This window comes from Belonocnema kinseyi, chromosome 3, assembly GCF_010883055.1.
Source record: "Belonocnema kinseyi isolate 2016_QV_RU_SX_M_011 chromosome 3, B_treatae_v1, whole genome shotgun sequence".
Lineage (NCBI taxonomy): Eukaryota > Metazoa > Arthropoda > Insecta > Hymenoptera > Cynipidae > Belonocnema > Belonocnema kinseyi.
The window spans coordinates 143152904-143170063 of record NC_046659.1 but is presented as its reverse complement, the minus strand read 5'-3'; the positions used below and the strand labels follow the sequence as shown (position 1 = coordinate 143170063).

At 26.3% G+C, this 17160-nt stretch overlaps 1 protein-coding gene across 1 annotated transcript; it reads right to left on the bottom strand.

Moving 5' to 3' along the window:
• Window positions 1-1623: 1623 nt before the first annotated feature.
• On the bottom strand, window positions 1624-10507 carry LOC117169226. Its single transcript, XM_033355487.1, has 2 exons — window positions 10373-10507; window positions 1624-2201 (listed from the first exon to the last, which is right to left on the bottom strand). The coding sequence occupies exons 1-2, from the start codon at window positions 10428-10430 to the stop codon at window positions 1681-1683; spliced, it is 579 nt and encodes a 192-aa protein (XP_033211378.1). The 5' UTR covers window positions 10431-10507; the 3' UTR covers window positions 1624-1680.
• Window positions 10508-17160: the final 6653 nt, after the last annotated feature.

Genomic DNA, 17160 nt, shown 5'->3' with positions numbered 1-17160 from the left:
TATTATTAAGTCTTTTCTGATGAAAAATAGACAAAATGTTGAAAAATTAAAAAAAACCTGTAATACTCTACCATTAAGCAAAGAAAATATCATTAACAATGATTATAAATTGTTAAAACAATTATTTTCGTCAACTTTATTTAATTATTACTTCACTCTAAATGCAAATTGTATCAAAAAATGCTGAAATTTCGGAAAAAGCACATCTTTCTATCTTTATTCGAATGAAATATTATTAATTATAATGAATTGTTTAAACAATTAATTTTCCTGACTTCAATTAATTAATTATCTCATTTTTATTTAAAATTGGACAAAAAGTTAAATTTTTGCTTAAACTGCAATTTTCTAGCATTATTCTGAGGAAATATCATTAAGAATCATATTGAATTGTTAAAAAATCATTATGGCTAATATAACTGAACTATTATCTCCCTTTAATTTAAAATTGGACAAAAAATATCAATTTTCTTGAAAAAGTCGCGAATTTCTTACTTCATTCTATAAGAAAATCGCTAAAAACAATAATAAATTGCCTAAACAATTTATGTAAATATCTAATTATCAGTATCAAGTGGTATTTTATGTACGAAAAGAAATTTTCATTAAAAAAACTGCCCAAAAAATTATAATTATTGCCAAAGTCTCTAAAAATCACACATTTTTTTAATTATGGATTTTTTTTGGAACTATATGAAACAGACTGATGGGTTTGATATTTCAGAGCTGACATATTTTTCACATTCTATGGCCAATTTTGAATTTCATTTTAATTCAGACAATATTGAGGATTCTGAATGAAATTCACAAAAACGCATTTTTTTTCTTATTGGAAACATATATTAAACTTCATGAAGCTTTCGGCACCTCTAAATATAATTTTTTTCAACAAACAAGAAATGGATTTATTTTTCTGTGTATTTGAACAAATTTCCAGAAATTTTCATTTCTGTTACCGTTTAGAAATTTTAGGGAACTATTTGTAATTTTCAGAAACCGTTTCTGAAAATGAATAAATATTTTGGTAATTTTACAATAACAATTACCGAGTTTCGTTTTCATAAAACTACTTTGATAAATTTTAGTTAGTTTTTTTTCAATCAGTCGGCATTTTTCTACCATTTTTAACATTTTATGAAAGCTTTCATATAATTATTCAACGGTCATTAATTCATTTTAAAAAAATAACTCATCCATCAATAAATACTGAGTAATGAGGTAATGAGAAGTTTGATTTGGATTAAAAGAAATAAACACATTTTGCCATTTTTTTAAAAACTATTGTATATTTTTTACCACATAGGATCATTGACACAAAATACAAACCATATTAATTAAATTCTACCAAAAATCTTGTTTACAATAGAAATCGCATCAAGACAGAATACAATCGACTTTAATTAAAATTTATCAACACCTTTTTTATGATAGAAGTAAAGATACAGAGAAAGAAATTAAAATTATGAACACAAAAAACGTATAATACCGTAAACTGCAGGTAAACGGCACATGTGGGCAAAGTGGCACATTTTTTATTCTTCATTTTTGAATCCAGTATATTCTTTTTCTGTGCAATATTTCCAGAGGCTCGCAAATAACAATTGCTAAACTTGAATTGTAAAACCTAGAAAAAGCAATGTAGAGAGTTACCTATAGAATCAAGGGTGTACCGCTTTCCCCTTATATGTGCCTCTTTTCCTCAGTTTGAGCCGCATGCATGTTAGCTTGTTCCATGGCAAGAGCCTTTTCGGCCTCCTCATAAGTCATAAGAGGTGTAGAATTTTCGAGCACTATCAATTCCCGAACTTTGTAGAAATCGGACATTTTTCGTGGGTCAATTTTTGAGGGCGGTGGGTATCGATTAAAGAACAATCCAAGTAGTTCAGTCTCTAATTGGATTATTGGTTGATACACGTAGGCCTTTCGACGCACATCATCTATACGTATTTTAATTCTAGAAATTTCCTCACGGGAGTTTTCTAGATTTGCTGCAAAATAGAATGGAAACAACTTCTGTTCTGTTCCATGTTTTTCCACCAATCCAATGACGTAATCTGTTCCACCTATGTTTACCACTCCTACTTTATGTGCGCCTGCGTTTATTCTTTTTTTCACTGTTGGCGTCTCATAGATATTACGAGCACAAAGCTCAACCAGATTTTCCTTTGTTTTTGGTTTACTACAGCATAGCCACATTGATTCTGGAAAAATAAAGTAAAAGTAGGAAAGTAATTATTTTATCAATTTACGAAAGTATGCTTTTTATCTTTCAAGAAAATTAGTCAAATTTTATGCCGCGCACCTACAAAAGGAAGGGTTTTGTACCCTATTAAGAGGTTTAGTGAAGGCTCGGAAAGCAGAACCGAACGAGCACTCGAGCAGTAACCAGGAGTGGGGATCACGCGCAGAAAACGCGACGAAAGATAGGACGGATTGCATTCTCTCTTTCGTCGTGTTTTCTGTGCATCACTCCCACTCCTGGCTATTACTACTGGAGAGGGGGTGGAAGTTAGTGAAACGGTAGGATGCAGGGAAGAAGAACTATGAGGGGTGGTCATTCAGAAAAGTTTAATCGAAGGCTACGAAAGCAGAACCGAACGAGCGCTCGAGCAATAGCCAGGAGTGGTGATCACGCGCAGAAAACGCGACGAAAGATAGGACGGATTCCATTCTCTCTTTCGTCGCGTTTTTCGCGCGTCATCCCCACTCCTGGATACTGCTCGAGCGCTCATTCGGTTCTTATTTCCGACTCTTCAATTAATCTTGTCTGAATTACTACATCTCATATATTTTCTTCCCTACATCCTATTGTTTTACTTACTTACCCATCCTCTCCCCTTACTTCTCCCATCAATTTTCCTTTACCATACATGCATACGCCTCTACTTCTCATCCTATCACTTTCTATCCCTTCAATTCCCTTACACCAAACCCACTCGTTACTTATCACTCAGGTCCCTTCACATCCACCACTATCCGGACCCTCACTTCCCCTACTTATCCTGCCCCCACCGCCAGTACCTCCGGCCTTAGCTTCCTTTTTCATTGGAATTTCTTCGTTATTGTAAAATTCAGCAATTTTTCAGCTTATCTAGTCTTTACAGACTTATTGGACCTGCAAATTCTTTTTTTTTTTTTTAATTTACTTTTTTCTCGATCTCTCTAGTAGCTTAATGGGAACGCACCTGACTTGCTATCGAAAGTTTTGTGGTTCGATTCTCGGTCGTGCGTAAGGAGAAGAGTTTTTTAGAGAAAAATTAGATTTAAAAAATGCTCCAAGTTCTTGGGACCATTTTTTTAATATCTAAAGTTTGAATGTTTGGGTGCAATTGCAGAATAGGGGCGTTATCTGTTTTTTGGCTGGAAAAACAGTAATTTTCTGCAATAAAATATTAAAATCTTCAATTGAACGATGAATGAAGCGATTTGACCAGACAGAAGTTTGAAATTATTGTTACTTTTGTTACTATGATATGTCAAAGATGGGTATGTCACGATACTGGAATGATCGTATTTAACTCATCGTTTGGGTGCTTTTAAACATCCAAACGGCCAGAAGCAGCCCTTTGACAGGTCACAAAAATAATTTTGTCAAAACCCTACCCTTTTCCAACATTTCCTCGGGGCGGAAAGGCATCCCTATGGCTAGTGAAAAGAATAATGTTGGCTAAAAAACTACACATTTCCAACTTCTCGTTGAATATGAACATTACGACATATCGTGACAGACCCATAGTTTTTAGACATAGTAACAAAATTAAAAATAATTTCGAATTTTTGCTTCACAAAATCGATTCATTTATAGTTCAATTAAAGATTTAAATAGTTTAAAAAAAAAATTTCTAGCCAAAATAGAGGAGAATCCCCTATTCGACAATCTAACCAATGTTCGGTTATTTGTATTACTCAGAAACCCAAACAATTTATTTTAATGACTTTTTTTGTAAGAATAAAATTATCAGTGGTATCGCATTTATAACATTAAAAAAAAGAATAGAAAATTAAAATTCAACGCCAAACAACGCACAATATGAAAAACAGTCCGAAGTAGAAAAACATTACTGTCATCTAAAACACATCTACAAATTTTCTATGAATGGCTCTTTGATTGGATGCGCAGTTTTGGCTTTATTTATAAAAATGACATTAAAAATAAAAATGGAAAATTGGTGGAAAAATCACAAAAGGTTCCAAGAAAAATTGATAGCCAAAATTGTTTACTCAAAAAGGAGATAAAATTTTTTATAATTTATGACATTCTCATCATTTTTGATTGATGAAATATTAGAATTGTGAAAGGATAGATTTTGAAAAACCCTACGAGATTTCTTTGAATCATTTTTCAATACAACTCGTCCTTTTTTTATTTTTTTATTTAAAGAAAGCAGCTTGCCGAAAATCGAAAATTCTAATTTCGAACCAATAAAATAAACGCGCTCGGTCTTTATGTTTTCGCACATTCTTGAGCAAACCTTTTCAGATTAAGACTCAAAATATCCACCACTGTAATTTTATGATTGTAAATTCTCTTTTGTTAAAAGAGCTTAGCTCAAGAGTTTGAGCGCACGTACGGCACGCGACTGATGGCTATCGCACTCCGCGCTCGGTCTTTGCATTTCTCCCGCATTCATGCACATACCTTTCAAAATCAAAGGTCAACGAACCGTCAACTATAATCTTGTGATTGTGAACTCTCTTTTTTTAAAGCTCTTTCGGCTTTAACAAACACATTCTCATCACGTATCTCGCGCTGCGCACTCGGTTTTGTCCAAAATGTCAACTTTTCTACATTATACACAAAACTTTTATATCAATTATAATATACTTGGTATGTAACTTTGCCTGGGATTACTTATTCAAATATTGCAAAATAAAGAGCAAATTGTATCTATCATGATTATTTTTATATTATTTTTTTATTTTGCTTTAAATTGTATTTTAAGCTGCACTGATACACGTATCATTTCAATGAATTTATATCATTACAATTCATAATATGCATAAAAATTGTTATTTCCCTGTTTTTATATATTGTTTATCTATCAAAAATAATAGCTCTTTTTTGGATAAACCAGTTTTATCTCATTTTTTTCGTAGCTTTTCGTTAGTTCAATAAAATTTTATTTCTTTATTTGTAATGTTGTTTTTTACGACTAAAACAAAAACTACGCGTCCTATCGAAAAGTGATCCATTATAAATTTGTAGGTCTTTTCAGGGCGCGAAATTTTAGTTTTTTTGTATCTTACATGATTTGACCAAAAAACTGAATTTTTGGATTTTTCATTATTTTTGTTACGATCAAATTGCAAATTTTCAACTTTTTGACCTAATTAAGAAAAGCTGTTATCATAATCTTGTATGGCCTTTGCCTTTTTTTCATAGCATGCATTGTTTGGCTTAAAATGTTCATTTTAGTTTGTTTTTTGCATTTTGGAAATGCTCTAACTCTTATCATTTTCTTTTTATATAAAAAGGTCATCAGGATAAATTGTAGAGATTTGATGGTTTGTTATTTAGATTTTTAATTTTCTTATAAATAACTAAATATACATAACTGAAGGGAAAGTGGTTAAAATAATTATTAATAACAATTAAAATTGCTTATTATCTTCAAAATGCCCTTGAAAAAATGAGCAGTTAGTTATTTACAGTTAGTTATTTGGTTATTTGGATTGCGTCCAAATAACCAAGATTTTTGCGTCTGAAAATAACCGAAGAATAAATTTTTTAATTTTAATTGCTTAAACAATCATAATTTCATATTGAAAGACCAGAAATGATTCTTATCTTTTATTGAAAAATAATGTATGGCCGTTTCCATAGAAAAAAGCTTTGTTTATTCCATCATTAATAACTAATGTGGATCATTTTTTATAAAATTTGTCTAAAAAATATTTTGAAAATTAATATACGTATTTGTTATAAAACCGTACACTGCCACTTCTCACATCCATACATTAGGCCAAGATTTTACACAAATATAGATTATTAAAATTCCGTTAAAAAGTTGGATTCAGACAAAAAAAAATTATTTAAATAATGCTAAAATAATGAAAATGAAACTCTCCAAGTACTTTGGAAAAAAATAGTGCAAATAAAACACCGTTAGTTAACAAATACATGAAATTTTATAAATTATTTGTTCCTAAAGATCTATGAAAAAGTCATCATTATAGTCAATCTTTTTAAAAACACTTATTGTAGTTTTATTTTATTTTATTTTAAGAAAAGGGTTAAGGGGGGTTGAATAAATTATTGATAAAATAGTTTATTCTTCACTCAAAATGTTCATTTTTTGGATAGAATTTACAAAAATATGTTTTTTTCCCTTTCTTATACTTACAATGTGAACACGTACGATTTTTAAAATTACAAATTTGACTTTTGAAAGTTGAAAAAATTCCAAAATATTTCTTGATTTGTGAACTCTAAGCTGTCTGATACAAACCAATCTAGCCCTCAAAAGCAACCCGTATAATATGAACTCATAAAATATTGAAAATAACAAAATTCATTTTTGTTTTTTTAAATTAAAAAACTATCAAAAATCTTCTTTTTTAATTTTTGAATTGTAGGCCCTACAAAAACAGCCTCACTAAATGCACGCGTAAAATATTGATAATGAAAAGTTTAATTTTTAATTTAGAAAATTAAAAAACTTCAAAAATGTGTTTTTCTTCTTCTAATTCTCGGACTGAAAGAGATCATTTAAACACGCTTATTAAAACCATCCTTCAAATATGAAAACATAAAATGCTAAAAATAAGAGCATCATTTTTTATTTGTCAAAATTAAAATAATTCAAAAATCTTTTTTTTATGCCTCTTATTATATATTGTGTGAGACTGTCTGGTATCGCCCTCAAAAACTACCCTTTGAATATGAACAGCTAAAATGGTTGAAATTAAAATTTTGATTTTTTTAATTGAAGAAGTTTCAAAAATCTACTTTTTTGAAAGTCAAATTTTGAAAGTGACAAGTTTGATTGTTTGAAGTTGAAAAATTTTATAAATCTTTTTTGTTTCTGAATTGTATGGTTTCTGAGAAAAACCGATCTCGACCTTAAAAACCACCCTTACTATATTCATGCATAAAATATTGTCAATGAAAAGTTTAATTTTTTATTTTGGAAAATGGAAAAACTTCCAATTTTTTTTATTTCTGATGTTTGGCCTGGCAGAGATCATCTGGACCGTTCAAAACAACCCCTAAAATATTAACATTTAAAATGGTAAAAATAACGAAAAATAGTGACCAATCAAATAGAAAATAAAAAGATCTTGAACCTAAAATAATATATTTGTTTCTACACATCCTAAAATATTTTAAATTCTTTCAAATTTTTGCAAAAACCTGATAATATTTTTGAATTTCTGCAAATATTTAAAATTCCTATAAATTATTTAACCTCTGCATGCGTACACTAAAATATATTCCATCATTTACAATCTTTCTTGTAATCTTTAAAAATCATTTAAATTTTTTTAGAAAATCCCAAAATCTGTAAAATACTTTACAATCTTTAAAACCTTTTAGAATCTTTGAACTTCAAACATTCTAAATCTTCGCAAATCGTAGAATTCTTTTGAAATGCCTTAAATTTTGTTAGTAAATTTTTAGAAATTTTATTAAAATATTATAAAACCATAGAAATGCCGTGACATTACATGCAGCGTGATAATATTCCTTGCAATTTCTTCAAATCTATCAAAATTCTTTGAAATATTTTTTAATATTCTAAGAACTTCTAAATTTTTCAGATCTTTAAGATTTGTAAGCAATTTAAAAAATGTTGAGCCTAAAATTTTGAACATCTCCGTAAACTGTTGAACTCTTTTTGGAATCACGAAATTCTTGTGAACAATTTTTTGTTCAATCTCTTGATACTGTATTGGAATCTTCATAGAGAGTCTTTTAAATATTTTTCAAATAATTTGAGATCTCTTTATATCTATTAAAATTCTCGAAAAACTTTTTACACATTATAAAACCTTTTACAATAATTAAATTCTTAAAAAATCTCTCAATTGTTGTGAAGAAATGTTTTGAAACTTCATGACAATATTAGAAAATTTCTTGAAATCCCTTGAATTCAAATAAACTCTGATAGTCTTGAACATTTTTTAATTTTTTTAATACTGAAAATTTCTTGGAATCCTTCAAGATACATTAAAATATTTCTAAAAACTTAAAATATTATAAGACTCGTTAAAAGTTTTTTAGTTGTTGAAAATTTGTTGGAATCCTTGAAAGTACTGTCGAACATTTCTAAAAATGCATAGTATGATTGGAGCCCTAAAAAGTTTTTTAGACTTTTGAAAGTACCTTGGTATCTACAAAAATATCCGAAGTTCCTTGAAACCATTTAAATTTGTTCAAAATTAATGAAAACTCTCTGAAATCTTTTAAGATATCCTAATGTCATTGAAATTGTTGTTCATAAAATTGTTAAAATTATTGCAAATTGGCGAACTCTTTTGAAATTTCATTAAAATGATTCGTCATGCTGGAAATTCCTTGGAGTCCTTTAAAGGACAGTTAAATATTTTTTAAAGTTTGAAATATTAGTAGATCCATTAAATTTTTTTAGGCTTTTAGAAGCTCCTTAGAATCTGAAGAAATAGCAGAAGATCCTTGAATTTATTTTTAATTTTTCAAAATCTTTAAAAATTCTGTGTAATCTTTTATGATATCACAATTTGTATGCTCACAATTCAAACAAAGATTTCAGAAAAACATGTTTTTGTTTATCAAACATTACCTTAGCGAAGGCTTCAACTTGTCAATACGCAATGCAGAAAGAGATTTAGTAGCCCATTTACAAATTTCACAAAATTATTGTTTCTTTCTCTTAAAAATGAACTTAAAAATGTTTAAAAAATAAACAACCATAATTTTTCACTTTCGGGTAGTTTTCAAGACCTTTTAAAATAGTCGCTTAAAAAAGGGTTTTATTGTAAAATAAAAACGCCTTTAGATTTAAAAAAATATATTTAGAATATATTCAAAACATTTGAATTTAAAAAAATTATGGATTTATATTCACTTGAGAGAGATCTTTAGAAAATAAAAGTATAGCCTATTATTTATAATACATTTTTTATGTTTCGTATGGAATGTACGAACATGTGTTTTCCTCCTTAAAAAAATTATCCTTACATTATGAACTCATAACATATTGAAAAGGACAAGTTTGATGTTTGAAAATTAAAAAACGTTAAAAATTTTTTTATGTGTCAAATTATAGGCTGAGTGAAACCCTCCGAACTCGCCCTTGCAAACCACCCTTACAAATCTTTTTACTACTAGTACATGCTTTTAATTATTTAATATTTATGAAGCACTTTTCTAGACATTTTAACGTAGTTAAAAGTCCAACAGACTTACAAATTGTTGAATAATTTTTAGGCAATAATTATTTCATAAATCGTGAAAAAAATTTTTTATAGTCTTTTTTTTTAATTATGCTGAAATCTTTTTAATTCATGCCAGTCTCTGCAAGTACATAAAAATAATTTTAAATTTATTGAAATCTTAAAATTCCTGTAACCTATTTATTCTCTTCGAAATTCTTCGAAATTTTCCAAAGTACCAAAAAATATTTGAAAATCTTCGGGCCAGAAATATTTAAAAATATTTTAATCGTTGAATGCTTTTGAAATTGCTATACAATTAAAATATTTTCAACTACCATATAATTTTGTGAGGTCCTGAAATTTTTTTGTAATCTTTTTAAAAGCTTTTAAATGTTTAGCCTAGAAATATTAAAATTCTTTCAACTTCGTTAGATAATTTCATGTCATTTTACGGGATTTCAAGGAATTTTATCATATTTCAAGAAAATTCCCATAAATTTATTTTAAATGAGATGTTTAATATTTTTAGCCTAAGGATTTGAGATATTTTTAAGAAATTTCAAGATTTTAGAATATTTTAAAATGTTACTTCACATTTGATAAAAATTGAGGAATTTCAAAATAATTCAAGGAATTTAAGAGATTTCTACTATTTCTAGACTAAATGTTTGAGAGATTTTTGAGAGTTTTAAAGACTTTAGGATATTTTCAAAGATTCCAAAAAATGTTGACATATTTCTAGATTTTTTAAATGACTAAAAAGATTTTTGAGTGTTCTACAGATTACAAGAAACTTTCACCAGATTAAAAAAATAGTATGGTCTTTGAAAAGATTTTCCAATTTCAAAAGGATTCAACCCTTAGTTTTTTCAATATTTCTAGGTCAAAGATTTTAAGTATATGCTCATATTTTTTTATAACAGCGGACATTCTTCAAAAACAGCAGACGGTTTTAAAATAAATATAGTGTATGCAAAAATGTAAATTTTCAAATTATAACTATTATTTCACTTACCAATAGAATCAGGGAATAATACTACGATAAAACACAGAATTCCTATCTCAGTCCACATTTTCGCGAAATACAGGAGAACAACTTGAAGAATTTCAATAATGGAGAAGGTAGTAGATATTCTTTAAAAATTTTTAGAGTTTATATACCAGTTTAAATCTCATCTGCTTTTATTAATTATTTGTGTTTCATCACTATCTTTCTCCCAGACAAATCACTTTAGAGGAAAAATGACTTCTTAATAATCTCGTTAAACATGATAACGTTTTATCTCACAATCAAAAGGAAGGTCTACATTCGCTTACATAGTACGTATTAGGAAGAATAGAGAAACTTGAAAGGAATACAAAATTATTATTCAATAATGCAACGTAAAATAATTTGTTGATCGACAGAAGAATCCCGAAAAATTAAATTCGCGATAATGTAAAATTTCTAAGAAAGAAAATATTCCAAACAGAAAAATCCCGAGGACAATTAAAAAATTCCGAAAAATAAATTTCCCGACTATATCGAATTACTGAACTCGAAAATTAAGTTTTGATAATCAAACGATTTTAAATTAAAAAGGCAATACTGTGTTGTTTAAAATATAAGGAGATCCAAATGAAACTATCAGTAGCTTTGATTTTGAAACAATGAATTTATTTTTCAATCTAAAATTATGACCGTTCAATCGCTTCAAATGGAAAATTATCTGAATTTTCAAAATGTTTACTTTTGCACTTTTTTGTCAGAAAAAAATACAATTTTAATTGCTTTAAATTTTTAATTATTCATTTTTTAACATTTTTATTCAAAATCATTCAATTTTGAACGTTTTTAAATTGCTCCATTTTCTACATTTCTAGCTGAAATCATTTAATTTCCAGATTTTTATTCGACTCGACATATCATCCTTTTTCAACATTTTGCCTGATACAAATAAATTTGATTTTGACAATTTCTAATACAAAATCATTCAATACTTATTTTTGATCTCAAAAAATTTAATTTAATTTCAATTTAAAACAATTTGCAATCCTAAAATTAAAAAAGCGGTTTGTTTATTTTTAAATTTTCCATATTTTTAATATTTGGAATCTAATTCATTTCAACAATTTCCCCAAAGTAGGGATATTGCAAAATTCTGACAAATAAAATTTCAGAAACTGTAAAATTTCCGAATTGGAAAATTCCTAGATAATCAAATTGCCGAAATTACAAAATTGCCGAAATGTAAGTATTTTTTATTCGCCCCATTTCCAAATCCTAAAATTGCATAATTATAAAATATTCAAAAGATCCTAAATTTAAAAAAATAACATAATTTTTTGTTTAATGATGCTAATAAATGTTCAAAAATTAAAACAAAATGGCATTTTAATTTAAATTAACAATAATCGGAAAAAATATATTTCTGAATGCCAAATTTAGATATCACTTATTTAAAATATGTTTTTAATTTTCTTTTAATTAAAAAAATCGATTTCTGATAATGTTTTTTTATATACAGAAATACTATGTACAGTTTCCAACAACATTTAGTACCCAGAAATATATATGTTTTCAATTACTCTTATTTTTATTTTGAGCACATATTTTTAAAAACTTTAAACATATAAAAATAAATTTTCATTGATAATAATATGTTTATTATATTTTGAATAAATAAGTATTATTTTTGAGAATTTTCCGAAATACTTTATTTTATAAATATGTAATTTTCTGAAGGACGACTGAAAAATCCGAAAAAATAAAATTCCCGAATAGTTTTTAATATTAGCTAATTTGAAAATTACCGAAAAATAATCTTTTTGACATAAAGTTTGCGAATATTAGATTATCCGATCTAGAATATTTCCGATTTGAAAATTCCCGAACATAAATAATTACATTTTTTTAAATAAAAATGATTTTTTTAAACAATTACATATTTTCATGAAATAATTCTTTTAATGCTTACTGCTTCAAATAATAATTTTTTTTTAATTTGAGAAATTCAAAACCAAATTTTCTTAGATAAAAATATTTGATTATTTTATTTTTAATCGATAAATAATATTTATTAAAATTTTTGAATATTTGAGTTTGGATATTTTATAATTCAGACATTTTTTGTCGGAAATTTAATTATTCGGGATTTTCACAGTACGAGATTATTATACTTATTTCTGCAATTTGATAATTAAGGCAATTTACTTATTCTGAAATATTCTAATTAGGAAATTTAACAGTTTCCGGAATTTTATTTTTCGGAATTTTTCAGTCCTTCCTTATTTAGGAAAATTATTCAAATCAATGAAATTTCAAGCATTAAAAAGAGATGAATAATTTAAAAAATCCATTATTAAATAACTTTTTCAGTATTCAAAGTATTAAACACTTTTTGAAGAATAATAAATAATTTTAAACTCCAAGAATTTTAACTAAAACACATATATGGAGTCAACTTGTATTGAAAACTTATAAAAGAAAATTTAAATTTAAAAAAAATTTTAAACCTTTAAAATAAATAATTTCAAATAAGAATGTAAAAAATTAGATAATTAAAGATTCATAAAGATTCAATGAATTTAAAAGTGTATTATTTGTAATTACAAGTATTCAAAATTAAACAATTTTAAAATTTAAGTTTAAATTATTTTCAATTCGAGACATAAAACTACCTATCAAGGATTTAAATATTAAATTTTTCAATTTTGAAGGATTAAATATGGAGTTCTAGACTAGAAGGCGACAGGTGCTCGAGAACGAGTAAAAGTATTGTCCAGGCTGCGACGTCAGGTTTCAAAAGTGAAATTCGAAATTTGGAAAATTTTAAAATGTAGTTAGATAGCTCTTGAAAAATTAACCTGAGTCCATTTACAGTTTTTCTCTCGGACTGCAAATTTTCCAATAAATAAATAAAACCTGACTTTTTTTAACTAAAAGAACCATGTTTTTCACATTCAACCCGCCGTAAGTAATTCGTTTATCAACTAATTAACAAATTTCTTTTTCAGTGTTACTCGTGACACTCTAGCGGAGGCTACAGTGTCCAAAAAGGGTCGAAAGTTAATTTCTAATGTTTTCTTTAATCCGAATGAAAAACCAGGTTTTTAGACTTTCGCATTAAAAAAGTGAGCGAAGAAGTTTGAGCTACGACAGACTTCAAGCGAACGAATTTTCCGCCAATGAATTGGCCAACTTTTTGGAAAATATACTGAGAGTTTTAATACTTGAAATTTATACTATTATTCATACCGAATATTTTTATTCAAAATCTTTGAATTATTTGCATTAACTAACAATCCATGTAGAACATAGAATAACAAATTATTTGTATTTTTTCACATTGAAAACACTAACTTGAAGGTGAGCAAATAAAAATTTAATTTGAAACGAGTCGTATTTTACAGTAATTAAAGTTTGAAGAATAGTTTGTACATGATCCGAGTAAAAGGGGATGAACAACTTAGTAAAACTGTTTCAGTAAATAATTAAGTAATTTATACTTATAGTAATAAAGTATAAATTGTACAATTTCTAAAGTCATTATTAATTCTTCGCCTACGTCAAAAGCGTACAAATACTCATAATTCACAAGAAAGCCAACCAAGTTAAAATAAATTTATAAATTTATTGTACAATTTTCAACTAAAATGTTATAAATTATTTCTGAATTTTCAAAAAATATATACATATATACATGTATGTATACAGGACGATTTAAAAATTCCAAAAAAGAAAATTCCCAAAACTGTAAAATTCCCGAATAATAATATTTCCGAAATTTAAAATTCTCAAATAATAAAATTTAAAAAAAAATAAAATTCCCGAATAATAAGATTCCGAGTAAAAAATTGCCAAATTATACAATATGCGAACTCGAAAATTCCTAAATTGAAACAATTAAAATTTTTCTTTATAAATATTAATTAATGGTGGCAAATAAAATAATCAAATATTTGTATCCAAAAATAATACATTTTTAATACTTGAAATTTTTCAAATTACTTTTTTAATTTAAAATAATAATAAATAAAAAAAATTAGTTTCTGAATTATATTTTTTTATTACAGTTATTTTAAATTGAAACAATAATTTTAGAGACTTTCAACATTCAAGTTAATTTTGTAATAAAAATATTTGATTATTATATTTTTAATAAACAAATAATATTTATGAAAGAATTAATTATTTAAATCCGGAAATCTTCTGTCAGGATTTTTCTAATTCGCTAATATTATGAACTTTTCAGGAATTTTTATATTTGCAAATTTTCTAATTCTGGAATATTATTATTCCGAAATTTGATTGCTCAAGACTTTTTCAGTTCGGGAATTTTATTTTCCGGGATTTTTAACTGGTCCCTCGAAATCCACTTATACTTCTCAATTTTTTTAATTAACCTCGGAAGGATAATATACAGTTCATGTTTATACTTAGTGGAAAAAATTGCGTATAATTTTTATTTGTTTTTTACAAAATAGATACAAAATAAACGAAAATTATATAAACATTTTCCATTTTGTATAATTTTTCCGTCTGGGGAGGCCTAATAATCACATTGCCTGCGACATATTTTAATTATGTGAAACTCATCGCTGGAAAAAATATTTGTCATGTATTTGTTCGCACATACAGGATACGATAATAATAATGCAATAATGTATTGAAAATGTTAAAAATGATTAAATCTAAATATAATTATGTACTATAATGTTGTGTAATAATATGCTGGCCCAGAATTTAACAAAACTATTTGGTTGAAAACGAAAGTATTTTCTGATAAAATCATATCTTTTAGTAAAAAATTAATTTTATCTTCTCTTGAAAATTGGACTTTTTTTATAAATATCGTTTACTTTTTGTTCAAAATAAATATTTTTACACAAACTTCAATTCTGTATTTAGTTTGTTGGAAAATCGTCTCTCTTAGTAGAAAAGACTCTTCATGGGTTGCTAATTTCATCAATTTCTTAAAAAATTTGACCGTTTTGTAGAGAATTTATTTTGGTTGTTAACAATTTATATTTTTGTTTGAAAATTGAACTAGTTTCTTGAAAATTCTTTTCTCCATTTTCAGATTGACCATTTTAGGTGAAAATTAATCTTTTTGGTTGGAAATTTGAATATCTTATTAACTATCATTTCTCTTTTTGTTACAAATTAATATTTCTTACTGAAATTTTCCTTTCTTTGTTGAAAGATCAGCTTTGATTCTTTTTAGAATTCGACTATTTTTTAAAACTCAATTTTCCGGGATTTTCTGTGCACATATTCAAAAATGTGTTTACAAAATAAACCATTTTACTACAAATTAAACTATTGGCTTGAAAAGTCATCGTTTTTAGTCGAATATTCAACCGTTATCTCAACAATTTGTCCCTTTAGATTTAAAATGATCATCGGTGGATTGGAAATTTCCTTTTTATTTAAAAATTAGTCTTTGCATTCAGCTTCTAAACTAATTTGTTATTAATTCCCTTTTTGGCTGATTAATTATTTTTGTTGCAAAACCTATCTTATCTTCAGTTGAAAATTAAAATTTTAACTTTTTAATATATCTTGTAAAAAATTTTATCACTTTGTTGAAATTTAAACTTTTTTAAAAAAATGTAACCGTTTTGCTAAATGGTCATCTCATCTGGTCGACAATTCAATCATTTTGTAGAATATTCGTATTTTTGTTAAAATTTGGCTTTTTTTTAGTAAAAGCAGATATAAATTGTTGTTAAAAATTAATTTTCTGAGTTGCCAATTCATAATTTTAATAGCTAATTATTCTCGTCTTTAGTTAAAGATAAGACTGTTTTGTTAAAATATTGTTTTCTATTTTTATGAAAATTCATACTTTTCACGTAAATATGAATTTAAGTGGCTTTTTTCAATTTGTTCCTTTGAATTTTCTCGAATTTTATCAATCAGAATTTCCAAACGAGAAATTTCATTTGATACGAGATTATAATTTGTAAATTTTTTCACACATTCAAAGATTTAAGATAAATGAAATGATGCACAAAAATGTAAAATATCTTAGTTTAAAAAATGTTTGGACCGTACATTATTATCATTTCTTTTAATACTCTAAAAAAGATATTCGAAATAATTTAAAAATTTGTCCTAAGAATTCTGAAAAAATTTACAAGATCTTAAAGAAAAATTTATTGTGCTGACAAATTGCAAAACTTTAAAAAATATTCAAATAAGTTTAAAAGATATCTAGAAGTTTTAAGAGAATAAAAAATAACTTCATTTAAAACAAAATGTAGATTTTTTAAGTTTCCGAATAAAAAATTTAGATGCTTTTTACGAATTTTGAAAGATTTCCAGTAAATAAAAAAGTTTTCTTGACATTTGTCGAAAATTTTTTATTTTTTTTTAATTTAACGGCCTTTTCGTTTAGGAGAATCCTATATATAAAAACTTGTGACCTCCACTAGAAGCACATGGGGATGGATCTTACTGGGTCAAGTTAATGAATGACGTGGTTTATTCTATGGTGACATCTTTCGTCAACGTATAAAATCAATCGAAATAAAAAACTAGATTTCTACTTTTATCCATTGCCGATCATTATTGACGTTTTGTGTCTTTTTATTTTCACTTTCAATAACAGCTAATATTTTTAAGGAATTATTATCATATATAATATTTCATTTTGTGAATAATATAAAAGAATTTTAAATTAACAGATATATTGTGAAATCATTAAGTTTAATAGTTTTATGATATAAATTATAATGAAAAATGTTATTTAAATATAAATTTATCATAAACTAAATTAGAATTAAATGAATTTATTATTTTCATGTTCTAATTATATT